The sequence below is a fragment of the Periplaneta americana genome, chromosome 3 (genome assembly GCF_040183065.1).
Source record: "Periplaneta americana isolate PAMFEO1 chromosome 3, P.americana_PAMFEO1_priV1, whole genome shotgun sequence".
Classification (NCBI taxonomy): domain Eukaryota; kingdom Metazoa; phylum Arthropoda; class Insecta; order Blattodea; family Blattidae; genus Periplaneta; species Periplaneta americana.
This window is the reverse complement of record NC_091119.1, coordinates 156,407,996-156,435,717: the sequence shown is the minus strand read 5'-3', so window position 1 is coordinate 156,435,717 and position 27,722 is coordinate 156,407,996. Positions and strand designations below refer to the sequence as shown.

The window sequence follows — 27,722 nt, the reverse complement described above, 5'->3', positions numbered from 1 at the left end:
GACAAGCATATGGCCTTCTACTCCCCTTTCAACCAGACAACAGGAAATAAATCACACAGGAAGCTGACCTAACCACTATCAGGCTAAACAGAGACAGTTTTGTTGAACACATCTAACTTCCTTTACAGATAGCTCCTCCTCTAAAGCTGTACAATAGTTATGAGGTATCATTAACACGTTACATGTAATTAATCTTCTGAAAACAGAACTATACATACACGCTCAGTGACATTTTAAAATCATAATACTCGCATGCACTAGTACACTCATTATATTCTACTATATTATTTAAATTTATACAAAATATATCCATATAAGAGAACATAAGAAGACTGAACAACGGTTGAAATGCTGTAAGTTAAAGTAATTGATTTTCTCTTTATATATTTTAGGATTTCAAAGAGATACTGGTAATTAACACATCATATTAATTCGTATACAAGATTTGTTATTATTCTATTCTGCAACATGAATGTGTAAGTTCCATCAAATAATTGTACCGGTATAAGTTTTATAAACCAATAAGCAAAAAGCAAGAATTATGTACCGCTATTTCTCAGTTGAAAGTATATATAAAACAACCTGTAATTTCAAATTAAAAAGATAAGAGTCTGTTAAGTATCATCGAGAAAGAAACGTGAAGTGATATAAGTACTGAAATAAAGAATGACAGAGGATATGAAGCTTAGAGAGAACTGCCTGGCTATCTTTCGTGCATTAGAATCCTTATAATAGGTCTGCCTCCTGAGAATATAGGTGAGATCCACAGAGTAAAGACTGTAAGACAAAGCCGCAATTTAATATTACTGAAATACTGATTTGGGGCTGCATGGCAAAATTAAGACGAAAAACCAGTTTGGAAAATACTACCCACCAGTCGCTTTATTCATAAAAATTCTCAAAGTAGGCTACCTCCCTGAAATCTAATCTGAATATGTCTGGTAAAGTCTGCAACAATACAGTGCCCTTTTAAAGTACAAATAAAAACAACTTCCAGCTACAAGGTAACAAGCAAAAGAAAATTTGGGATTATATTACATTCTATGAAAATAACTAAAGATAGGCCAAAGAGAAAAAACTTCTGCATTAATTTTTACGGATTTATTATATCATCTTGTTCTGAAGAGAGAAAAACCTCTGCAGTGAGGAACATACTCAATTTAAAAAAAAAAAATTAATTTAATATATGTTAATCAAATACAATGCTTCTGAAAACTGAAACTTGTGTAAAAATATTAAAACGAACATGCCTAATAAAAATGATGATAATGATAAGTTATAGTACGAAACAATATGTTTATATACTATTGAAATTTGAATAAACTGATAGTGATTATTACCACCAAATACAATAATGTGCTCTTCAATTACTATGGACTGCCACTAGATGCAGTACTTAGCACGAAGTACCGTCTTCTGTAAATTATGTAGGCTAGATGTACTGACTAGCACTGCTGTTCATACTTTAACCTAACTAAAATATCAGTGTGATGAAAGATGACATACTTCGACGTCATATGTTCGTGCATTTCGCAACAATTCATTTTTTTAACATATAATAATAACACTGGACTGTCTACAGTTTTTCTTTAAGATTAACTCATTTATTGTGCACCCAAAGTTTGGAGATAAAATTCTGTTTTCTGTTCTGCAAGATACTTTTTGTAATCCCAAAGTGAAAGATATCTAACTTTGCTACAAATTAGCAATATAAATAGAAGAAACAAATCTGATTGAAAGAGTACTTTTGTAAATTCAACTTGAAAAAAGGACATATTTTTTTCCAGAAAATGAATTCCAAGATTCTTTATAATGATAATGATAATAATAATAATAATAATAATAATAATAATAATAATAAACCATGGCGCCATAGCCCTTGAAGGGCCCAGACTGACCAGCCGGCTGCTGGCCTCATGTTCACATGCCGAAGCAGAGGTGGACAATTATCAAACCAGAATGGTGGTATCATGTGGTTAGCACGATCACCCCCAGCATTTCTAGCTGGCTTTTGCAACCGGATTTCACTACCTATTTTAGCTCCCCAAGTACATCACGATGTTGGGTGGGCACCAGTCCCATACACTGACCGAAATTTCGTGATAAAATTTCTTCCTCCATGAGGACTCGAACAGCATGCATTCCGTAACGCGAGTCCTAGGCAGGATGCCTTAGACCACGATGCCATGGCAAGAGACAGATTCTTTTCATAAATGTTATAAATACAATAATTTTACAAATCAACTAAAGTGGATATCTTTAAGTCATAAATTTTTATCTGAAGAAGTTTTCAATTAAAGGCAGCGTTCTATGGGTAACTTTTTTTTTTTTACAGAAAGATATGTTACAACTAGGGTTACGCTAATTTTCCAAAGCAATTCATATATAGAATGTCCCGCAAGTCTGGAAGCATAGGCCAAATCCTTTAAATACTGTTTCTTCTTCTTCTTTACAGGTAGCATGAGTAACGTTGTAAAGAGGAACACATTCAAGTGATCCTGTATGTTGGCAGCAACAGTCACATGGACGATGCCCTCGAATTGAATCCTTTGCACCCAGAATGAGTGCTGATTACACACATTTTAGTGGGCAAACTCATTGAAATTTCCAAGAGATGGGATCCAAGGCAGACGATAGACAAACTATCTTGAGTTCTGCATAACAGTTTATGGAAGACACAATGAACACATTGTGAGTTGGTCATTTCGCCTATAGTTCCATATTAATGAGACACCTGTGTAGGTAACTTTAAACCCTAATCATTTCGTCTCAAATTTTCGATTGGACATATAGGTAAGTACGTACCAGTAAATAATAATTTCTCTAACAGAGAGGTTTTTGGAAAAATACACTGTGTACAGCTTGACTCCTCACTAGGAATACATGCATCATACATGCTTGCGTTCATAGTTCAATCACCAGACATATACTAAGTTACATTATACTATGCTCAAGACCAGAGCAGATAAGTGTTTAGTTAATTGATAGGTCAGTTGATTTCCAGCTTACAGTTTAATAAGTTGACAACTACTACAGTAGTTCGTTGATATGCTATTCTATAAGTTCACACTAGAGCACAGGACTTTTATGTATCAGTTTACAGACAATACAAGAAGAGAAATTGCAAGCATTATGACAACGTAATTTTTGCATGTAAATAATTTTATTTCGGAATATGTATGATAAGAACTTTCTTGTGTTAAATTTTAATGTACCTTGTTAACATGTTTCGACCTATTTTGGGTCATCTTCAGAACTCATCTCTGAAGATGACCCAAAATAGGTTCTTATCATACATATTCCGAAGTGATACAGTGTTAAAAGTTGTGTAATCAAGATGTATAATTTTATTTCATTAAAAGACGTCGGGAGTATGCGAATGCAGATGGACACCACTTTGAACAACTCCTATTAACATATGATAGTAGTTATTACGAAATAAAAATATATCCAAGCTATTATCAATCCAAGTTATAGGAGTAAAAATATGTAAGAAGTTATAGATCAATAACGAAGTTTACATTGGCCATGCAAGCTGTCTGATGCATGTGTTCACAGGTGGGAGCTGAGCTGAATGTTCTGTATTACTGACACCATTTTAATTTGTAAGTCATAATTTTATTCAGCTTGAACCAATTTCATGTAAATAACCATCCACTGTTTAACTTTTCCAAAAAAAAAAAAAAAAAAAAGACAGTATTTTCTTTCTTTGACTACCGGTATTATTTTTATCTGCCTTGTGTAAAACAGTAATTAGCAAGGTACTGTCGGTCTCCAATATGCTCTTCGGTGAAATTCATAATGAAAGACCCAAGACAACTTCAATGTGTCACCACCTTGTTGAACTATTTACGAGAAATATTACGGTGCAAAAGAGGCGACTGGCTTCATTGCAACTGCTAGAAAGGAGATAACAAAACTGCTTAGAACTAAGCTTATATAAGATCGAATAGCAAATATAAGTGTATTTGTTATGAAGTGGAGATAATTACTCTATATAGGCTAGTTTAATACCAAATGCTGAAAACAGACCAAATAGATAATTTTTACTCATTTCCTCTAACGTTATGTTTGTACAAGATCAATAAAAAGTAGTCTCTTTCAAACAGTGTCGCACTGCAGATCTCAACAGAGATGTGAAAGAAAACTGATTGGTATTAGAGAAAGCTAGAATTTATGAGAGAAAGGAGGAAATCTGAAAGGAACAAGAACAAGAGAAATGTACTGGTATTTATTTCAAAGAGTTATCGTCCAAAGGCAATCTTTGCTTTACACTGTTTATATCCGTTTTAATTGGTTATTTAACGACACTGTATTTACTGTGCAAGTATCAAGAGTTGGTGGAATGATAGCAAGATGGTATTTGGTGAGGAGAGTTCGAAAATTTGCCATGGATTACCTAAAATTCGCCTTGAAGTAGGAGAGAACATTCGAAAAAAATTAACCCAGGAATCAGAGCAACGTAGATTCGAACCTACAACCAAATATACCTTCAAAACACTAGTCAAGCTCTCTAACCCATTAAGCTACACTGGTGACTCTGTATCTTGTAGTTAAGATGTAATTTCATTCTGTAATACACTAAACATTTCAGCATCAGTAGGGCTACACTATTTCTTCATAGGCCCATAATGGTACATGTTTGTGTCCTTCCAAAACAAATAAAATGTTGCTGTTGTGGATTGTCATGTTCATGCCAAAGTTGTAACTTTCAATTTAGACATAAAGTTTGGCTAGACATCCTTTCACTCTGACTTGATTTGAGAATAGAATTTTTTACAGTGTAGCATCTCTAAAATACATAAAAATAAAACTCCTTCCAATTGACGAGACTCAAAACTAGAGAATGATTGATAACTTCATTTTCATGCAAATTAACTAGCTAGTCAAGAAGCGCCACTACCATTTGTTTTACCACACGATGACAACATACTGAATCACATTTCTTCTCAGTTTATCATTAATGCGGATGTTTTAGCAAATACACTTAGTGAAAGTAGTGAAAAGCCGAGAATCAACTAGTATCCTACATACTGTAACACGCACATACAAATTCAATAACATGCGAAATAGAAGGTTTGTGATACACCCATTAAGTTCTAATGATATTTAGCCAAGCAATAGGTAGCATCTATGGAACTGTGTGGGCTTAATTAATCAAAGATAAATCTGATCTAAATACCGTGGCATCTGACATAAGCTACAACACAAAATGTGTAATCATTTTCTTCATTCTATTATGATTTGGTTACAGAATGACTGCTTAATATCAGTGACAAAATTGATTCAAAATTATGACAATTATGCATCTCTTTCTTTTATATCAAACTAACACAAGACTCGCACATTAACATTTTTGTACATAAAAAGGGGATTACCTACGTGGGATTCATCTTCAACAAGTATTTAGTAGAAACCCTTACCTGATAACCAACCCCACACTGCTAGTATCTGTGGTCTCGAGTTCATATAACAAATGTTCATGTTTTGGTTGTGTGCAGATACTTGCTTCAGAACCTCTGGATGTAGGATGCGCCATCACGACTACGAATTGTCAGTCACCCTCTCTCTCGTGACCTGCGCCGCGGTAAGAGTATCACCCTAATTCCTCCCCCATAAATTATTGAGGTTCCATACTTGGTAGGTAAACGTTTGTGACTTATGAATTGCATCGTTCTTGCGCAGATGCGGAATTTTGGATCGAACAGGGGTGCACCTGCGTACTTTCTACGTTATGATCGCGGGGTATTTGATTTTGATCAGACCCACCCCTTCTGAGGTAAAGCTATATAACAAACCTGAATGTTGGTCCCCAGTACTCATCAATTCCTTCTATCTCCTGTAAGAACAATTCATGATGTTGAGATCTGGAATCTTGTTGTTGGTTATCCATGTTATTGTTATATTCTATTAAATCATATTAAATAATATAAAATAAATGACAACTCCAATAACAAAACTTCACTTTTACGCCATTACACAAAATTTACATAGCTGATAATCGCTCAACCACCTTAACAATATCGATTTAAATATCTCGATTATCGATAGCAATATCGTCTGTGCGCTCGTTTGACAGACTTCGCGAGTACAGCAGCTTTTAACCAACGAGCACAGAATTCTGTGCTCGTTGCTTTTAACCGTGCCGTTCAAAGACGTTTTATAGTGCCGTTATCAACGAGTTAGAAAGAGAAGACTTTCTATCTCGTTGGCCGTTACGATAAGAGCCAGTTATGGCCAACATATGAACATTGCGTTTACCTATGACTTGCCAACAGAAATTTGTCTTCTCTCTTTCCGTCGTTCTTAATATTACTGAGAGATAGCACCACTGTTTGTTACAAGGTTAGGTTGGGTTTGAACGTCAGAGAAGTTCGCCAGCAATTATTATTTGTCCTTCAGAAGTAAGAAACATAATAAAAGGTCTACATTCTACGAAATCACCAGGCCCTGATCATGTTCATAATCAATTATTACAAAATCTTTTTTTACCAGCTATAACACATCTCCAAAAATGTTCAACTCTTGGCTTTGATTAAATTATTTCCCTTGTGAATGGAAAAAGAAGTTATTGCACTGCCAAAACCAGAAAAGAGCCAATTATATACGGAAAATTTAAGACTAATCACTTTATTAAATACGATGAGTAAAGTCTCGGAAAGAATAATTTTTGAGACTTATTTCACAACAAAAATGTTACGGTACATAGGCTACCTAATGAGCAGTCTGGGTTCAGAGAACACCACAGTAATTACAACACATCAACTCTATCGTTTATGTAATCACATAAATTCTACTATAAGTACCTAGTGGTCAACACATAGTTTGTGTCTTTCTAAATGTTGAAAAAACATTCGATACTGTATGGCTTCAAGGTTTTACCTATAAAATTAATAACATCTGACTTACTTAATTGATACCTATGTTCACATCATTAATAGCTTCCTAACAGAAAGAATCTTCAAGATCAAAATCAATAACACATTCTCTTCTGAAAAAACAATAAATGTAGGTGTTCCTCATGTGCAGTTTTATTACCGTACCTACAATTTTTAATACTCTCTATACAGCAGATTTCCCTCGCCACAAAAACTGTCATTTTTTCCAATATGCTGAAGACACAGTCATATTCACTATAGACATGGATATTCATGATGCATACAATAATTTACAAGGTTAGTTAAACAAGACAGGTACGGTACGGTAGCTAATTGACTCATAAACTGGAAAATAAAAATCAATGCGTCTAGAGTTCCATACTAATTTTCACTGAAAGAAGACTGCAAGATGGCTAGAACCATTTGAACTGAAACTTTTTGACATAGTAATTCCAAATAAAAAAGAAACAACTTATTTGATAATACTTTTGGATATAGACTTTCTTTTAAGCCTCACTAAATAAAATTGCTGCCAAAGGATATGCTATGTTTCAACGTTTGTATCTTTTATTGAAGTCACCATTGCTTAGTTTGTGGACTAAGAAAACTTTCTATGTAACAATAATCAGAGCTAGCCTCCTATATGCATATCCAGCTTGGTCATCTATCAATGGGTCTCTACTGAGAAGACTGTGTGATATACAGAGAACATAAATACCGGTAATTGATTAAATGGCGATTTTATTCGTGTTGTGTAACACAATTAACACGAGTAAGATCGCCATTTAATCAATTATTTATATTCAAGTGTTAAAAATAGTGTACGAAAGATTCAACATGGATACAGAGAACAGTTCTGTGCACAATTGCTGGAGCTGATTACACAACATCCAATAAATTTTTACATACCAGTAAAGTTTTGGAAACAGCATCAATTGAAGAGTTTTCGGAAAATTTAAAGCAAAAATTTATACATACATTGAAAAATCATCCAAACCCTCTGCTATAATTACCGGTAATCATCAAGCATAAGCAATAAAACCTAAGTTATATTAGCCATATCTTTTATAAATTCATCATGGATTAACATCAAGGACTGAATAACTATACTGAATAATTTCAAAGAGGTTATAAATTAAAGAAGGAATAAAAAACAAGTCAGCTTGATCTGCGCTCATATAGACTTTCAGTGCAATAAGATGTTGGTTGGTTGTGTTTGATGAGAAGATACCGTATTAGCTATATTAATATCATTAGACACACTGTTAGTGTTAAGGTTAGATAGGGTTTGATGAGGGGATACATTAGTGAGAAGTAGGCCCACTGTCAGTGACAAGGCTACGAAGGGTTTGGTGGTGAGGATATATTAGTGACAATGCTTCACTGGAAACAAACAAAATGTTGTTTACATTAACAAATGTACTGCGTACTGTAATGTTACAGGCTATAATAATTTTACATCAGATGTTTATACAATCAACATGTTACTGTTGGTAGGAATCTTAATTATTTTCCAATAGTAAGTTTTTTAATATAAATACTTATTACAATGTGAACATATCAAGTATTATATATGAAAGAACAACCAACTTAAGTTCATAATATCAATATCATTTCAATGCATACTGGTACTGTATCTTATTGAATATTAAGAGCACGTGACATATATAGTAAAAAAATAAACACTGATGTACTGCTAAGTTATTTGAATAAATAAATAACTTAACAGTACATCAGTGTTTAAATAGGTGTTAAAAGAGTGTACCGGTATTCAAAATTGAAGGGAAAAAAAAAGTTCACTTTAAGTGCTAAAGATGGCCACCAGAAAATCAATCAAATTAAATTTTGTTATTTTTATCATATCATTATTTCCCCTTTGTAATAACATAATTTTATTTAAACTCTACATACCGGTACCTTAACAATGACTTGAAATTATATAATTGTACATTTCTGCAGTAACATTTACAATCTGTTACTCCAAGAAGATATTTTCCATTTTGTGACATAACTTCCCTACAGTGACACATCTGAATTTTATCAATTCACAGTGAGTGATCACATTCAAACTTTAGAGTTATATTATTCTAAAAGAACTCAATTTACGAAGAAATAACGAAGTGGCAATTCCTTTAGATTAGCTAGATCAGGAATTCCGAATCTTTTGAGTGTCATACTTAAAGTTCAATAGTAGGCCTACTTATTTTCGCAGACCCTCTAATATGTAGTTTTATTTTTTAATATACCAGTAATCTGAAAATGCATAAATACGAGATTATTTTATGTTCTATCATGTTTTACTATGAAAAATGAAATCACTTTTTTTAGACTTTGCATAAGGTTGTTAATAGGTTTGTTGATATTGCCTTGCTGTTGTCAGATCTGAGATGTCTGGTTCAATTGTAGATACGTACCCTTAAGTTGCAAGTTTAGCTCAACATTAAATTTACTTCTATTTTTATTTAAGAAGACCAAAACAGAAAATGTACAATGGACACTAGTATGTTGAAGCCAAGAAGAGTAGACTCCTCTTGGTTGAAGCAAATGACATTAGATGTATTTTAATTCGAAAAACATCAAGATACATTGGTATCTGTAGCTAAGATTGCAATAGTGTAGGCAACACAATTTTTAAGCTCGAATCACAAGATAATTTTAACAGCTTCTCTCATTCTTTGACAAACTATTTTTTGCCAACAAGAAGGGGGTTTTCATGAATTTATTTTTTTCCACTGTAGAAAGAAAAATATTTCTTTAATCATCCATTTCTTTTTTCCCCTGCAGGAAGGAAAATATTTCTTTAATTTTAATGCTGATTAATCAAGATGTCATTTATATTTCCAACGATATCGGACACGAGTTCATCATCATTTATTGCTAGAAAGTCACTAAGAGCGCGACATTAATCTAGTTCTTAATTTACAACTCAGCGAGAGCACAAGTTTAATTTCTTTATCATTGTTTCATTCTTACTCTGAACAGTGAATACCGGTACTGTTAAAATTGCACCCTTACAACTGAAATTTAGAGAATTTAAAATATGATATAGGTAGGAAAGACTTGCAAGACAAGAGAAGTTCCTCAGGCGATCTTGTTCCTGCTTAACTCTGTGTCTTAAAAGTCTGACGTAAACAGAAAATATTCCAGCAAACTTAGAAAAATCATAGAACATGATAAAATTAAGTTTAATTAAAACACCATTTCAAAACGTATCTTGTTTCCATAGACTCTTTTTAAATCACTCAGAGACTCCTATGGATCCGCGGACTACAGGTTCGGAACTGCTAAACTAGCTCTTATTTTAACTTAACAGAATTTCAAAACGATTATCTCCTTAAGAGATGAATAATAACCTATAAGAGTAAGGATTAGTGAATTGTGTTTAGAGCCATCTCATTCAGGACTGGGTTATTTCACGTGCTGTAAATCTTCAAGCCTTTGCCTGGAGTGAATATATACCTACAACCTAACAGCATGTTAGCTATCCAACTCTTCGTCTCCATAGATGGTTGTGCAATATTCTTACCTCTCAAGATTTTAAAACTAATAATAAAAAATGTTTCTCATTTTGCATTCTAACATCAAAGTATGTAGCTATAATAATATTGCACATGAAATTTTAAGCTTTCACAGCAATCGTGCTATTGATTTTTATACCATGTATTTGAACTTAATATCTACAGATTCCATCACCAGTAGTACCAGGCCTGCAGAGTTGTCCTGCTAATCCAAACAATTGCCATTAAAAGGATAATAGCTCTTATGTTTGTTAACATTCCTTACTAGATGGTATGATATCAACACAATCGCACCATTCTTAGTGAAATCAAAATATACCACATGACAAGTTTACATTTTACTTAACAAAGGAACTGTTAGCGAGCTTATCTCGACACACCTCAAACTGCGCACATAGATTTTCACAGCAGATAGATAAATATAAAAAATTAGCTGCCCATTCTAACTGTAAGGGAGTGAAAACTTAATTGGAATGTTGCACTAAGAAACAACAGCACGGAGAATAGTTGAGTTACCATCCTTTGTGAATCCTTTCTGTCATGTGACATGTAAGACAAAGCTGTGTATCTACCCAATGTGCTGCATCAGCTGAATCTACTCAAGGCTGGAGACTAATCAATTTTTCTATGTTTTTTTCCAAGTTTTAATTTTACAACCTTAAAGGTTGTAAACAGCTGTTTTTTGTACTTGTCTATCTGGTGAGAAGGTCTAACAATATGCGTAGTTTGAGGGTATGTTTCGACATAAAATCATTAACAGTGAATTTAACAAAGATTTACCCTTTTCTGGAATAGCTTTTATAAACAGAATATTGGTCTTTAATTGTAAGGATAAAAAGTAAAAAGGTCCAGTTATTTGGATTAGCCAGGCATAATGACCCAACAGATTAAGGGAATATTTGTCCGGTACTATATTCCTCCTCATGATAGACTCTATAAGCAATTCAGAACATTGAAGACATAGTTAAGGCTGGTTCACAATAAAACCGGGAACGGGAACAAGAACGGAAATATTGTTAAAATAAATGTATTTAGATGTGAACATTCACAATTAACGAGAAGCTTGCCGGTTTCCAGGAATGGGAACATGAAAGTTGACCGACTCTTAACTTTGCCGTTCTCGTTTCCTAAAGGCCGGTTCACAATAAACTGGGAACAGAAACGACAATGGAAATGTTAAAATAAATGTATTTAAATGTGAGCATTCACAGTAGTTAAATACATTTATTTTAACAATATTTCCGTTCTTGTTCTCGTTTCCGGTTTATTGTCAACCAGCCTTAACACGGCCTATTAGATTCATTCTGTTGCCATCAAAAAGCTATTTGGTCGTCGTAAACTTTGTAGCAAGAAGACCATGACATAATTTCTTCTTCATCCATTGCTTGTAACTAACTTTGAAATTCAGTAGAATCGCTTTCAATATTACCCCCGTTTTAAACATCGTTGATCCCAATTCCACATGCTCATATCCTCTGGGAGACCAGTCTCATGGATTAGAGGTCAGAACTTCTGATTACAGTTCATGAGGTCCAGGATTCGATTCCTGGTTAGAACACAGGAATTTTTCCTTAAAGGGGAATGTTCCTGTGTTCGTCCGTGGTCTGAAATTAGGTTAGGCTTAGGTTTAAGACCTCTTCTAGCAATTCAAAATTATAATATTATCATCATTGGGACAGATAACTCCACCTTCCAGGCGCCCCATCCTCAGAAGTGGGTTACAAATAAGCCATTGGCAGGAGAGATCAGAAATGTCAAATGACAACCTAGTGGCACTGGATTAAAAAAAATCTCTGGGATTTAATTTACAATCATTATTGACATTTCAAACTCCGACATTCAAATAGCTAATATACTCATTGTTGTTATATTTGACCAGAGTACCACGTGAACTGAACTCTTAAATATTCTGTGTCATAGATTTTGAAGTTGGTTAACTGTGTTTATGTTGGCTGGCTTGTACTCATGAGAGAACGCCATTGGTCAATTATATACAAATGACATCAGAATGTGTAATATCGATTTTACATATCGTTATTGACATACATCTCGATATGCAAAGTCGTTTCCATTCTCGGTTTATTGTGAATCAAAAATCTTCATGTTCACGTCCTCCACTTCCCGTTCTCGATTTATTATGGATCAGCCTTTATACTATTCTAAATATAGTCCTACAAATAAACTCAATTCTCAACATGTATTAATGTATGTCTCTTGAGATTACTGGGCTGTGAATATGCTTTGCCACACATTTGACACTTATAGAGCTTTTCTCCTGTATGTTTCGCAAGATGCCTCTTCAGATCACAAGATCGAAAAAACTTCTTCATGCATACTGCACACTCATTTGTCTTCTGTCCTGTATGTAAATACCGATGCCTGTTTAGGTCCCCAGATTTTGAAAACTTTGTACTACACAGCTTACATTCATATGGTTTTTCGCCACTGTGGCCTTTGATGTGTCTCCTAAGGTTCCCTGGGAATGAAAACGTTTTGTTACACATTGGACAGATATGAATCCTCTCTTCCGAGTGCTTCTGAAAATGTGTTTTGAGATAGCTGGAGTGTGCAAAGCTTTTACCACATATTTCACAAACGTATATCTTTTCTTCTGAGTGAATCAGAGCATGACGTTGCATGACACCGCGTTGGGTAAACGATTTACCACACACATTACACACGTGAGGCTTTTGCCCTGTATGAATCAAAAAATGTCTCCTGAGGATCCCCATCTGAGCAAATCGCCTGCCACATTCTCTGCACTCATACGGTTTCTCGCCTGTGTGAGTTCTAGCATGACTCTTAAGTTGCTGTACTTGTGAGAATCGTCTATCACAAATTGTACATACAAAAGATTTCAGTCCTGTATGAACATGGAAGTGCCTTTTCAAATTCCATGGGAATAAAAATTTCTTACCACATTCATTACATTCATATTCTTTCACACCTGTGTGAGTGGTGTAATGTCTCTTCAAGTCACTTGTAGTTTGAAAGGGTTTGTTACACTCAGCGCAGAGATGATACATCTTTGTGCCAGGTTTGTTAAATATTTTCTGAAAACTGAAAACATGAGAAAATATATAATACAATATTTAGAGACGTACTAGGTCTGTCTTGTAATTTTGAACAAAATAGTATAGGTAATACTGAACTTAATAAAATGATAAAAATATAATCTGAGCACTGTAATCTGCTAAACAAACAAGTAAGGAAATAAGTAAATATTTTGTACTGAAGTTTAATTTATTTCACATCACAGGCTTAAAATAAAATAAATGGTGTACATTTAATTTGCACATATCCCTTCATTGCCTCTTTCACTTTCCCTATTATTTTACAACCTCTTACTTTTTCACTCTCTCTCATATTCATATGGGTACATTTCTTGCTTCTCAGATTTCTAGCACTTTTCCATTTAGTGTCATATTTTATCTATTTACACTGAAAAGAAAACCACTATTTCTTTAATAGAATAATACATTTCAATTGAAGGTTCAACACTGAGAAATATTTGTTAATACTGGATATTAATTAAATTTGTTAAAATGTTTTTGAACTAGGACGATGCAATCAGAGACACAGAATGCTGAAATACATTTTCATACAGTGAATAAGGTTCGTTTTGGAAATGCTAGTTGGTATTCTTCACATAGGCCTGTGTATCACTTATTGAAGTTCAGGTGTATTTTTATTTTATATTTCAGCAACAAGTACCAAGAATTCTGAACTCTCTTAGACTGTCACCATTCATTTCATATAAACTATATTTAGAAGGTATTGTATTACTCTGTGAAAAGATTTATTAAATCTACATACTTAGACTTCAACAAACAAAATTTGATAACACAATCTCAAGGGAAAAAATGGAACTCTCTGCATCATAATCCACAGTTAATTCCCGATTTACCATGAAGTCGTCTGTAGCTGTATTTGGATTGGCAACAGGCCATGATTGTTTGGCCAAACACCTGCATAGAATAGGAATATATCAGTCCCCTAACTGCCCATTGTGCAACTCAAACCAAGAAATGGATTCGGAACACCTCAAAATCTGTGCTTCAGTGGCTGGCCATGATAATATCTTTGAAAAATATTGGAGTGCAAGAGGTCAAATGACTTTATTGTCAAACGCCTGGCTTTAGAAAACAACAACAACAACAACATATATTAGATCATAATTAACTTTAGATATAGGTAGATTTCAATATAGGGATGGTAACTTACCACATATCTTTGTAATGATCTTATCACTGTGTTAAAAGTATTTCAAAATGGTTTTCCAATTTTATAATGTAAGGAAATGATATTATGAATGTTCTGTATACATTTAGGTGGCTGGGTAGTTCAGTAGAGAAATTGGCTACCGAGTGGAAGGTCCTGGGTTCAATCCCAGATGGTGGTGAGATTTTTCTCGTTGCCAAAACTTCCAGATTAGCCCCGAGATTCACTGAGCATCCTATCAAATTAAGTACCAGGTCTTTCCCGGAGGTGTAAGGTGGTCAGAATGTGATGCCGACCGCATCATCTCATTTCAATACAGAGGTTATGAAAGCATGGAACTCTATCTCCAAACACCCAAGTGCCTTCATGGCATATAAAGGGGATATCTACTGGGCGTTCAGTTCAAAGTGTGTCATGGCTCGCTGTATGCCGTCACGTGGCTAGTCGATGAGCCTAGAGAATTCAATCTTCCTACACTTCCGCAGAGGTGTATTACTTATCTGTCAGAGAAGTTGCCTAGCAAGTACAGCGTTCATTCAGAAGAGTACTTACCGATACGTACTGTAACGCCGGTAGTGGCAGGAATGTGAACTGTTCCGAAACATGTACTGAGGTGAGTTTTTTCTTACTATCGGGATATGGGGAGAGGATTAAGACGATTACTTACGTACTTGTTGACATTAACTTCGACAGTCAACATGGACACGGAGCATTTGATTTGTATTGTGGAATGTTGCCGTACGCAACCGATGATAACAAATACCCTGCGTACGACTTGGCCACGCAAAACACAGTTCGAAAGAGGTTATGGTAGCACACAGACCGTACAGGCCACCATCTCTTGCTACGACGTTCAAGTTATACCGTACACGTTCTCAAGTTCAGATTGAACGCCTTGATTAATAGGCAACTTCTCTGACACAAAAGCTGAAGCTCGCTTCTAATCGCTGACTCATCAACAATGACATCATGACACACTTTGAAATGAACACCCAGTATATACATTAAACATTTCCATTACTGTAAATGCACTTGTAAATTTTAGATAAATTTGAATGATGTTTACTGTAAGTGTGAAGTTGAGGTTTCAATCTATATTTCAAAGTTCTTACTTGATGTCTTTTATATCTCCAATATAAGGTATATGTTCTTCAACAGTTAACTCCTCCTTAATTTTTTCTTTAATTGGTATACTTTCTGGATAAATCTGAAAAGAAAAATGTGTTTTTATTTAAAGAATCTTCATTACTGGTACAATTTTAATCATATGGTACACAAATAACTCTCTTTCCATTCATATTTATGTATCAATTATATAAGGTCCAAAAAATGCACATATACAAGTGCAAATAACGAAGCACACGCACACACAAATACTTGACTAACTCTATGGTTCATTCTTCTAAAGAATATTGAGGTGTTATTATATAAAACAGTCACAGCATAAGCAATGATTTCTAAGATTGGCTCAGGTGGACACAGGTCTCAATAAAAAAAATTACCGTTATCAATAGTGACAATATGTCGATTGTACAGGTCACTTACAAAAATTCGGTAGTCAACTAGTCTCTCCAAATGTTCATTTGCCCCTCATAATCATTGTAATAATGTTCCCGAAAAATGAAAGTATGCAATTATTTTACTCTTTGCTAAGGAAAAGAAAGCACAGGAGGCCAATACCACATATGTTCTTATCAAATTTCGAGTGTTTGGCTCGAAAAGAAACTATATTAACAATGTATGATGATGTACATAGGGACGAAAAAGAATTCTTTACTTGCGGGTATTAAAAAAATTACTAGATGAATTACTGAAGTACATACAGGCAAACATTATAGTACTGGACAAAGAATGAAGAAAATTGTCACCAGATCACAGGAGAGCTTATTGTTAAAAATAGGAAAGAACTTCAAGCTCTACTTTGTTGCTGAAATCGTCAGAAATAATATCCCACACCATAAGACATAATATTCTTTTTATCACAACTTAGTACAGTACCCTTTTATATATACTAACTTATCTACTAACTTACTCACTCTTGAAGTTTGATAATGGTGTAAAATCCTGCCGAAACTAGTCACTAAGGTAATGTACCATAATAGTTTATTTAACACAGTGAAGTTATAAAAGTAGTAAATTTAACAAGTTTAACATAACAACATCAGTAATTGATTAACTAGCGGACTTACTCGTGTTAATTATATAAGTCTGTGCAGCTTACAGCTGTTTCGGTGCTTCATCACACCATCCTCAGAGCCTAGTAAGTCCGCTAGTTAATCAATTACTTATATTCAAGTGTTAAAAGTAGTGTACGCAAGATTCAGAATGGATAACAACATCATTAGTGATAATATGCAAGTGTTACAAGTGTGTAATCAAGAATGAATAAAAGTAAAGTAGTAAAACTTTCTCATCACCAATACATTGTGTTTTATTGTCTGGTTAAATAGGATGACATATCATAATACAATTATATCTCACCTCTTCCCCTGTGTTCTTCTCATCTGATTTTATTACAAAACGCACTAATTGGTAGGTAATCTTCTCATCTGGCAGAACGACATGATGATTTGATTGATCTGTAATTCTCTCGCACTTTATAGAATCACTTTGTATATTTAATACAGGCTTCTCTTTTTCTAAGGCAGGTTCTAGCTTGCACTCTTTCATCTTGTACCGGTATCTAAAAAGTATAAGTTACTAATTAGCAGTAGAGTCTGTAATGGAATAGACATGAGATTATTACACTTCTGAATTAAGCAAAAATCCTACTGCAAGCGAATGTTTGCTCATGTACCATACCAGGCACCAGGCAACTGTCAATTCTTCACATCTACATTTCTTGAAGGGGGGGGGGGGGGAAACACGCACATACACATTACCCCCCTGCGTGCGTCACTGTTGGACAAAGATGGTAACACCGGAGCAGAAACTCATTGCAATTTATTCAACTTTTACCTTAGTTTAGGGCCAATTCAAACAAACTTCGATGGTGAACTAGAAGCTATAAACACTGCCCTGAAACAATTTTTAACATCTAGCCGAAAAGGGCACTCAAATTACTTCAATATCAGTACTTAAACTCTCATTCTACTCTGCTAAATTATATACATAAATAAAACATTCAAAGAAGATATCTATGAAGAATTCAGACAACGAAGTTCGAACAAGAAGTGATACAGACTTCTGTCGGAGAAAAATCTGGTTCCAGATCAACCGCAGAAAGATACCGGTACTGGTAAGGACAACCACTGGACATAAATGCCTAGCTGCTCATCTTCACAAGCTAGCCATTCTTTCATCCCCTAGGTGTGGGGAAGCAGAGTCAATCATAAACTTTGAACATGTAATCAAGTGCAGTACTCTAAACGTCAGTGTCAATATAAACTCACTCAGTGCACTCTACTGGGAAGCAAGAAGACGAATGGCTTTGTTCCAAGTGTCTGAGTATTAAATAAATAATAAACATTTCTCGAATGTTACATTCCAAATACAGAACCGTTAGGTTCATTAAATAATAAGATAATAGTCCTTCGTATTCAAAGATAAACCACACATGTTTGGGCCAATTATACAGTGTTCATAGATTTGATAGGAAACGTAAAAAATTATATATTACAGTTATATGAACACTAATAAATATGATATAATTATTAAAAAATTGGCTTAAAGGAGATTAGCAACAACGCGGTTCGATCACCTGAACCAGCCGTCGTGGTAAAGTCACTGAGGATGGAGAAGCATCTCCGAAACATGTCTGACTTTTACTAATTTTTTAATAATTATATTATATTTATTAGTGTTCATATAGCTGTAATATATAATTTTTTACGTTTCCTATATAATAATCCTTATTAAAAAAACCTTATATTAACACATTCAAGAAATGTACCATAATTTTATTATTCAGTCATTTCTAAATTGACCAAATTTTTCATTGGTCAAAGGAGGACACCCTTAGTTGCATACATGAAATAAAATGTGTCAGCATAATTACAGCATTAAAAGTCCAATGATTAGCCTACTATACGAATGCAAATAACATTTAATTAATGATTGATTACAGATATATGTCTGCATTTATCACAGGACAAAATGGTGCTATTTTTATCCTTCATTTTTATATTTATATTCATCAGATGACAAAATTTTCTTGAATAATTTTGGGAAACTCTTAAAAAAATTTAAAATTCATTGTAAGATAGTTGGAAATTGTACTTTGTTGGTCGTCATAAATGACTTTTGATGTTTTTATTTGTAATTAACATATTTATAATGTCCAAATTTTGTATATTTTGGAATATAAGGCCTATTGTTGAATTGAAATACTATTCTTTTTACAGATGCATTTTATCTATGAGGGAAATAAATTAAATACTCAACAAATGGTGATGATGTCTGACATCCCAGTGCCTGAAATGAACAAATATTTCTCTCTAATATTTGTCTACAGAATCTTCTAACCTATTCCACAAATTTACTTGTTCTGAAATTAAATTCGTCAAGCAGGAAAACTAGTGAAACAAATTCTATAACAATATTTTAAAAAGTTTTTGCTCAGCGCTCCTTTCCACCTCAGACCACAGACAAAGATGCTATAATGAAGCCCACTAGAATATATCTAAGTCCTTAAAGTGCTTATTGCACAGCATGTCTAAATATTTTACACAGTTTTCATAAAAAGGTACTTTAGTTCCTTCCACATTATCTTTCTTAACTTATATATTTCTTAACTAAGCTTTCTTTATTTTGCGGAAAAGTGGGGCATTTGAAGGTCACATTCCACAAAGGATATTTAGGCGTACTGTCAGACTCATAGAAGATGGAAGGACAAACATCCCCAAAGCGGCAAAGCAGAACTGTTCTCCCAAAACGAGAACATCTGGTCAGTTTAGTCATTTCACATCTAATTAGACTACTGGAACTTAAAGTCCATTTCAAGGAGATGCCTTCAAAATTAATGTAATTGTATGCTTTATCCTTAAAATTGGAAAGTGTGTTAATTACGGTAACAAATTGTTCTCTGATGAAACAATTTTAAAAATATCAGGGAAGGGCATTTTACTGCAGTTGATATAAAGTGACTTACTGTAACTAGACAGCACAGTAGTGATCAAGGGTATTATGCAGCAATGAAAGCAAATTTAATTTGATGTCATCTGATGGTAATGTTTGTAGACCTAGAGGTGAAAGATTTAATCCAAACAACTAGGTTCCTACTGTGAAACATGGAGGGGGGAACGTCATGGTATGGGGATGTTTCTCCACTAAGTGTGTAGGTCCTTTATTGTGCATAGAGGATATAATGAAGGGTCCTGAATACAAGGAGATATTGGACAAGCATATGCTACCATATGCTTGAAAACATTTTGCCCGAAAATGGTGTTTCCAACATGATAATGATCCGAAACATCGTTCTCAATGTGTAGTAGACTATGTTCAAACGAAAAAGATAAGCATTCTGCCATGGGCAAGTCAAAGTCCGGTCTTGAATCTAATAGAACAAGTCTGAGAACTGCTCGACAGACGTGTTAGAACAAGAGTTTACAAATAAAGTGAATTTTTTAACATTTAGAATTGTGAATGGGAAAAAATTCCTAACGATAAACTCACAACCCTTATTGCTTCTATGCTTTGAGATGTGACACTGTGCACAAGCTTATGCAATAAAATATTAATTGCCAGGCTCAGAAAAAGCACGTTTAATTTTATTTTTTGGCACACAATACACTATCCCCAGGAGTGTTATTATTTTGTTTATATTCGTCCCTCCTCTGGCAAACTAGCGAAAGTGACAAATTTGCGACCCTGTACTTAAGGTCTATATTATACTATTAAATAGCACAATATAGACCTTAAGTACAGGGTCGCTAATTTGTCACTTTCGCTAGTTTGCCAGAGGAGGTATGATATGTTATGTCGTTCATAGTTTATGTTAATTATTGTACAAGAGACAAAACAATACTGTGAATAAACAACTTTTGAAAGACATTACTGTCAAAACACTTATGAGTGCTACTGTCCTACTGATGGAATGGTACAGGTACTTTTTTTTTTATTTTTTGCTGAGCGTAAACTAGTTTTTGCTTAAACGATTACAAGAATACCTCGAGCTTTCAAAAGAAGTTTTTGAATTTTTTATAATATTTGTAAACATATTTATACAAAATATGTTTCTCATCTATGATTGTCATCAAAATTAAAGTGAAAAATCTCCTTTTAACTTGAAAATGATATCACTGTGTGCATATCGAATACAGAGTCCAGATTTGAAAAGCTATGTTTTGAAAAAACACGCACATTTATCACAATAATTATTTTTTACTTTATGAATATTGAAACATTTTTTTTATATGTTCAATGTTAATTATGGTTATGATTCTAAATTAAGAACAAATGTACGTTAATAAGGTTATTTTGTAAATCATCTCACAACCCCCCTCAGTCAGGGGAACCACTGCTCTAACTCATATTCCCTCATGGCTGTTGTTCAGTCAACTGTTCGAACATTAATAAGGCATCACTCATGAGGAAACTAAGCCAGGAGAAATTGGGTAAGGTGGCCAATTACCAGTGGCGTAGCATGAAATTTTGAGCAGGGGAAGCTAACTCAAGTTGTCTTTCGTGTATATATGAGAAAACGTATTACAAAAATATAGTCTTAAAATAAATAGTAGTCAATGTCAAGTCAGCAGTCCGAAGATTGGTTGGAACCTCGTAAGTAACACCAATAAGGCATGACCTCAAATGGTAAAATATGATTTCATGGTTTACACATATCTCTAACAAATAGACACGGTCATTTGTCTTTTAAATCGCACTTTTGTTCGTAAGTCAGTCTTGATAATAGAATTGTCCTAAAAATTCAAGTAAATTGGTCTCAGGAACTGTTATTTCACTCATTATTTATTATATTTATTTATATTATATATTATATATTTATATTATATATATTATATTTATTTATATTATATATATATATATATATATATATATATATATATATATATATATATTAACCTTCAACTGAACACAACTCACGAAAGGGATAACTCGGAAACTTTCAATGTAAAAGCTAGCTTCTTCCGTGCCTTGCGAGCAGGGTAGGTTAGTTAGAAAGGGATGGAAAATCTGCGGGGTGGGTTACACAGAAGAATGAGTGAAAGAAACCAGTCTGCTTGGAAGCTGGTGTGTACAGACTTCTTGTTACTGCTGCATCACAAATCATCCTGAGCTGCCGCATCACAATATTTAACGCATAAATATAAACTCTATTAAAATTAATAAATAATTTTGTTCATAAACTGCAGGTTTATTATGAAATTATTATTAACTGGGGAAGCTGAGCTTTTTAGCTTACATTGACGCTACGCCACTGCCAATTACAACAATCAGATTTCATATTTATACAAACAATAATTTATTGTTCTTCCTCTGACACAGAGGGCTATCATCAAAGATGTACTGTCTAATAGTAGATGTAGGCCTAGTGCTATTCTTCTGGAGAAAAAGGTGGCGGAACTCTGTAGAATCCATTATAGAGGACGGGGAGATAATTACTGTCCTGTACACGAAAATTTTGTCGTTTTTAACCTTCTTTTCGTCCAGCTTTAAGACTTTCAAGGCGTAAGCGGAATTTAAAGAAAAATAATGTTAAAAACATAATTATTAACACATTTCTTGGTTCCATGATGAAAACAATAAAAAAAGAATTATTACCTAATTATCCAAGTTTACTGTAGAGTATAGTAGTACCGGTATTTATTGTGATAGTAGTACGTGAAACTGTAACTTTTTTTTTATTAGCCCTCCAGATTTTCACAGTAATGAAATGAGGTTTGGAAGTTTCTGTGGACAGGTACGGTATTTGCATTATGCAAATTTAATTCCATTTTTGTTTGCAATTTACTACATTACGTATCCATTTGGGGAAGTACAACGATGATTTACGCACATTCCAGTGGCATTTTGACGTTCCCCTTTTAGTATATAATAATTTGACATACATTCGATTACAAAATCATGATAAGCACAATATTAAAGATCCTCAACTATGCTATACATGATTAACTTTCAGAAATATATTACAGGAAACTATAAACATATTGCAGCTCTTGCGGTGTTCTTTCGCTAAACATTGCACATAACATCGTATTCAAAAGTTTGTAGACAAGATATAAGTCAACAGGGCTTTCAAAATCGACTTCACACTATTCACGCACACCTGGTCGTGCTTTGACACTGACATTTGACAGCACCTGACAGCGTGACAGCATCAGACGTCAATTCTGCAAAAATAAAATCCCTAACTCGTGCGATGAAATTCGCCAGAAAGTTACCAGTTAGTGTAGGCCTAGATCGTATATTCTATGATCTAGGATGTTGCCAGTAAAATTAATTACTCGTTAAGGAAAAGTCGCTCTAAATTTTACTGCTGCTGCTGCTGCTGCTACTATGGTAGTCGCAACAGTTGAGGCTGTGTGAAGGCTACGATCATGGGTTCGAAACCCAACTGAGGCAAGTTTGTTCTTTGTTAATAGTATGCCATGTGTCCTTAGGGTTGATCCGATGTCATGTTGACCCCATGTCACCAGGGTCCCACCGTACATGTACAATAGATTAGGTTGCGAAAATTGTTCTGGAGGATGTCAGGACTCACAAGAATTAGAAATTAATTTAACTCTATCGCCATCTTTACCACAACTTTTCTACTGTTACACTTTTTTTTTCTTGTACGTAGGAGGGACCCGAAGGCTAACACTGCAGTCTGAGGCTTATTGTGCTTACCACTCCTATTCTGTGAATGATTGGGTAGCCGAACGGCCACACCCTTGTACAAGTACAGCACGCCGGACCGTGAACTTAACCCGGGCTATTGTATGGATGATGATATGTGAATTAATGATAGGGAAATGAGTCCGAGTACCAACGCTGAAAATTACCCAGCAATTCTGCTTCAATTGGTTGAGGGAAAACCTCAGAAAAAACCCTAACCAGGATTTGAACCTGGGCTCGCTCGTTTCATAGCCAGACGTGCTGACCATTACTCCACAGCAGTGGACTACAGGTTATACTTACTACTTAAGGTGACCATCTGACCCGATTTTTCCGTGATAGTTCCGAATTTAGACCCCCTGTCCCAGATTTTTTTTAAACATTTCGGGACGCCAATTTGTCCCGAATTTTTCCAAGATGTCATGATTTATCCCAATTTAGATTTTTCCACATTCATGGTAATAATTTAAGGGATGTGAACTGTAAAGTTGATAATAGTTAGTTGCCACTACGGGTGTTGGTAGGAGACCTATATCTCATTTGCTTCAAAATTGAATTAAATATGGGCAGTAGCCAATGAGAGGAGCTGGCAGTGCCAGTTTTCCAATGTGCTATGATTGGGCTGGGAGAGATGTGATGAGTGATGTGGTAGGCTAAGTGACTAAAGTTTTCATTCTACAGGGTACAGCTTGCATTTTCATATGGTTCATACAACAATGTACCAGTACTACTCTCTTTATCACCAGCCACCATTCTAAAAGAACCTCTACTGGTAGAATCAACAATTACATTAACAAAGCAGAGAAGCTAACAAAAAAAAGTAAAGTTCCCCACAGTCTGAAGGAAGCTGGAGGAAACACAACTGAAAACCAGAAAACATGCAATTGACGAAGCTTCAACACTGTTTAAAAAGAATCAACTAGATCCTGTCCTGAAAAGAACAGAAAACTATATATGTAGTCATCACTCATCGCCAAGAGACAAAGGACAGCCAAACATTGGTTTGATGCTGAGTGCTACAAACAGAGAAAAGAAATGATAAAACTCCTGCACAGAGCACGAACAGACATCTCCGAGGCAAATCTAAATCTCTATGCAGAGTAAATGAAAGCATATAAAGAACTTAATCTGAGACGATTCTGTCCGACACCGGGGTGGGTATCCGGTGTGGCTTAGTGGATAAAGCATCAGCACATAGAGCTGAAAACCCGGGTTCAAATCCCGGAGCCAGAGAGAATTTTTCTCTGTTCCATTACTCTTTCATCGTATGATGACGCAGAATATCTGCATGGAAATATCATGTGTACTTCGGTACATTAAAATAATATAAAACACTGTTAAAGACCAAGGAAACTAATTTCATAGGGCCGTGTTCACAGAAATTTTTAGCGCGGGTTTCCGGTGGTTGATCAGCATTTTTCGTATTCATAAACCAGTGTTAGCAATAGGATATGATTTGAATTCTGTACAAGTAACCAGTGGATAGCCGGGGCTAACTTAGTACGCTCGTAGCGCGTGCTGCGAAATGTCTATGAATAGCACCCATAGAGTACAAGGAAAACCCCAAGCTCAAGAGGTACTAGCAGATCCCTTTTGTACTCCTAGAAGGAAGTCATGGCGATCCCAATGGAATCTTGGAAAAAACACTGCTCCCTTCTTCTCAACAGAAGTAACCTAATCACTGCATGCCAGCATTATACGACATAGAGCTGATAAGCAAAATGGAAATAAGAGCAGCCATTCTCAAGGTGAACACTAAAGAAGTTTGAATGTTTAAAATAAATACGACAGGGTGAAAACTTGCACTAAAACCAGAAGTAAATGTAAGTTAAACCAACATAAATTAAATAGTTATATGATAGAAAATTTGTCATTAAATTGTATATTTATTGTGTATAATCACTATTTGTGCATATATCAGTTTCTTTGTTTTATTTGTGAAAATTCTTTTTGAACAGTCTGGTTTCATCAGTAGTATGAGTACCGGTACATGGTTATGCCATTGGTATCTGTATGTGTCCAGAATTTCAAGTGCACTCTGCATATGTAAATCTGGGCGGATATCTGAATTCGTTTTTAATCTATAGCCTGCCAATGGTCTTAATTTCATTTCGGCTATTTCTATTGCCGGCAATAATTCTAAAATGGATATTTTAAGAAGATTTGAATCTAAATTTCTTCCCTATATAGCCAATCCAACATGGTTCATGTTCGATATTAACTTACACTGTAACCTGGGATTCTTCACCATCAAAGAAAAAAATCACTTTTTACAGTTGTCGATATCTGCTATACTTCAGAATACCGCGAAAGTACTTATGTACAAAGACTGTGCAGATTAAAAATAATTAAAACACACGTTTTTTATTAATGGCACAAGGATAGATAAATAAATAAGTACATAAAAAGATATGCCCCCTGGACCAAAAATAAATAATTGTTCGTTCCATGGATGTTTATTCGTCGTAGGGAATATGCATCCATAGATAGTTGCTAACCACTAGGACTGCTACTATCGTCTCACCACAGACAATCCGAAATAGTACCAGCACAGTCTATTGTTCCTAGTACTCTCACAACTTAAGTTTCGTGTATCAACTTACTAGATAAATAGTGAACTTACAACTTATTACTGAAGCAATGTATCACCTGAAGCACCATCACATCCTTGACTTGACTTTTGTATTATAATAATTTAAAAAATAAAATTGTCTCACAACTTTTAGATTTCTTATCTTGTACCTATTTACCCTTTTTATTGAAAATACGGTACTTTTGCAAGTATTTGTAGTACCTCACAAAATATTGGCAATGAGACTGAAGATTTTTTTGTATTGTTATCACTGCTGTTTTATAATCTGTTTCAAAACAGAACATTTAGTATTATTAACAACTAAAAAGACAAGAATCACACGTTAAAAATAGTATAACTGCAATAATTTATAAACGCACAAATTGAAAATAAATTATGCAAACTAATAGTATAGCGGCAACATTAAGATATTATATAGATCATCTACAGGAAAAGGAGGAAGATTGGAGAGTGCTGAGTTTGCAGTGAGGGACTTACCCAATGAATGAATGACTAGAACACAATTTGAATCAATCGCCATCAACGATGCTACTGGTACAACAAGTTGTCAAAAGATGGCAGAACTATTACACTAGTTTCTATTTAGTACGCGAAGCTGTCGCGGTCAGCGGTGTGTCTTGCTGATCCTGCAGTGTTCTCAACATTACAAACATTAAACATATAGAGCTTAATGTGATCCTGTCAGGTCAGTCGGTCAGTCCCGTTGGTTGTCCAGTTCGTTGGTCGATTTCGGACGTGTGTAACAACTAACTGTGTATTGCGTTGTCTGAATTGTATAGCGGCTGTTATGTTCGGATAGTGATTGTGTAACTGAATTTGTCATTACGACATTCTCTCTAAGAACATGTGTTGAAACGATTTATAAATTCGTATTTGGTTAGTCTCCCGTAAATATCATGGTGACACAGTCTTCAGTATTTGTTCCCAGTCTTCTTTTGGCTGCAGGTGCCTTTGTTTCGTTTTTAATTGGACGTCGACTTATTCCTCAGTTAATATTTTTGGCCGCAGTTGGTTTTCTAGCAACTGGAAGGCGATACAGATGGCTATATATACTTTACAAAACTCTGCCTCGCGATCTAACGTAAGTATAAAATAGGCCTATGAGAATTCACATTTTATCTTAGATCTAGGTTAAGTTACTGCTTTAATCCAAAAAGTCGTAATTGACTATCAGATTAATGTTGTATTGCTGTAATAAAGTACCGTAGTTATCTCACTCTTGTTCAGTTGTATGTTACGATACAGGGAATAAATACATACAATACATAAGATGTTGAGCTACATGTAGGGTTTGTACGTTAAAATTTGTTTTTTGTGTTTTTTTTTAAGTCTAGATATGAAACTATAACTCACCCTATTCTTTCTTTCACGATTGCAAGTATTTCTGAATATATACATGTGCATGCATTGTCATGTGTGTGGAGCACTGTAGACCTGTTTATATTGTTGGACCATATTATATGACTTTTGTAGGCTAATGCATTGTGATAAAATAAATGCAAATAAAAGCATCCCATAGTATCATAATGATTATTACGATAAACCAATAAATCTACATCTCTTTCATATTTAATTAAGACATTAAAAAACTTGTCTAGCTAGGCTATGAAATTATGTAGACGAGTCAAATGTTGATGTTAACTACGTTAGGTTATCCAAAACACTCAGATTATTGTTCAGATTTATGTAAAGCCTTTCTTCCAGGGTCATTCCCCTTTATAAGGTGAACAATCCCGA

The 27,722-nt window shown here is 34.6% G+C and overlaps 3 protein-coding genes and 1 long non-coding RNA gene across 7 annotated transcripts in view; 2 read left to right on the top strand and 2 right to left on the bottom strand.

The window, feature by feature from the left end:
* Sec15 (exocyst complex component Sec15) overlaps nt 1-6,126 on the bottom strand; it is a 34,427-nt gene extending 28,301 nt beyond the window's left edge. For 2 of the 4 annotated variants that reach the window (XM_069822091.1, XM_069822095.1), the window contains exon 1: nt 5,424-5,552. In XM_069822091.1, coding sequence (XP_069678192.1) covers nt 5,424-5,539 — 116 coding nt within the window. In that variant the 5' untranslated portion in view covers nt 5,540-5,552. Of the gene's footprint in view, nt 1-5,423; nt 5,553-5,798 lie in introns of those variants that run through there. The other 2 variants (XM_069822096.1, XM_069822094.1) reach the window with 2 other exon arrangements.
* Nucleotides 134-5,633, top strand: LOC138696743 (uncharacterized). The gene is made up of 3 exons (XR_011331448.1): nt 134-353; nt 2,456-2,691; nt 5,502-5,633. It is a non-coding gene; the product is annotated as an uncharacterized lncRNA (long non-coding RNA).
* A 2,151-nt stretch (nt 6,127-8,277) lies between the features above and the next one.
* LOC138696741 (zinc finger protein 16-like) lies at nt 8,278-22,889 on the bottom strand. The gene is made up of 4 exons (XM_069822097.1): nt 22,337-22,889; nt 17,099-17,300; nt 15,730-15,824; nt 8,278-13,456 (listed from the first exon to the last, which is right to left on the bottom strand). The coding sequence occupies exons 2-4, from the start codon at nt 17,285-17,287 to the stop codon at nt 12,580-12,582; spliced, it is 1,161 nt and encodes a 386-aa protein (XP_069678198.1). The 5' UTR covers nt 17,288-17,300; nt 22,337-22,889; the 3' UTR covers nt 8,278-12,579.
* A 3,832-nt stretch (nt 22,890-26,721) lies between these two features.
* The window catches only part of LOC138696736 (long-chain fatty acid transport protein 4-like), a 69,781-nt gene continuing 68,780 nt past the window's right edge, over nt 26,722-27,722 (top strand). Inside the window, exon 1 of the mRNA XM_069822085.1 lies at nt 26,722-27,066. Coding sequence (XP_069678186.1) covers nt 26,882-27,066 — 185 coding nt within the window. The 5' untranslated portion in view covers nt 26,722-26,881. The remainder of the gene's footprint in view (nt 27,067-27,722) is intronic.

Excerpts from the sequence above, each read along its gene's own strand:
- LOC138696741 (XM_069822097.1), bottom strand. The coding sequence starts at position 17,287 with ATGAAAGAGTGCAAGCTAGAACCTGCCTTAGAAAAAGAGAAGCCTGTA. Across the intron at positions 15,825-17,098 it reads AGAAGAACACAGGGGAAGAG|ATTTATCCAGAAAGTATACC; the intron begins GTGAGATATAAT and ends TTTTCTTTTCAG. Across the intron at positions 13,457-15,729 it reads GGAGATATAAAAGACATCAA|TTTTCAGAAAATATTTAACA; the intron begins GTAAGAACTTTG and ends TCATGTTTTCAG.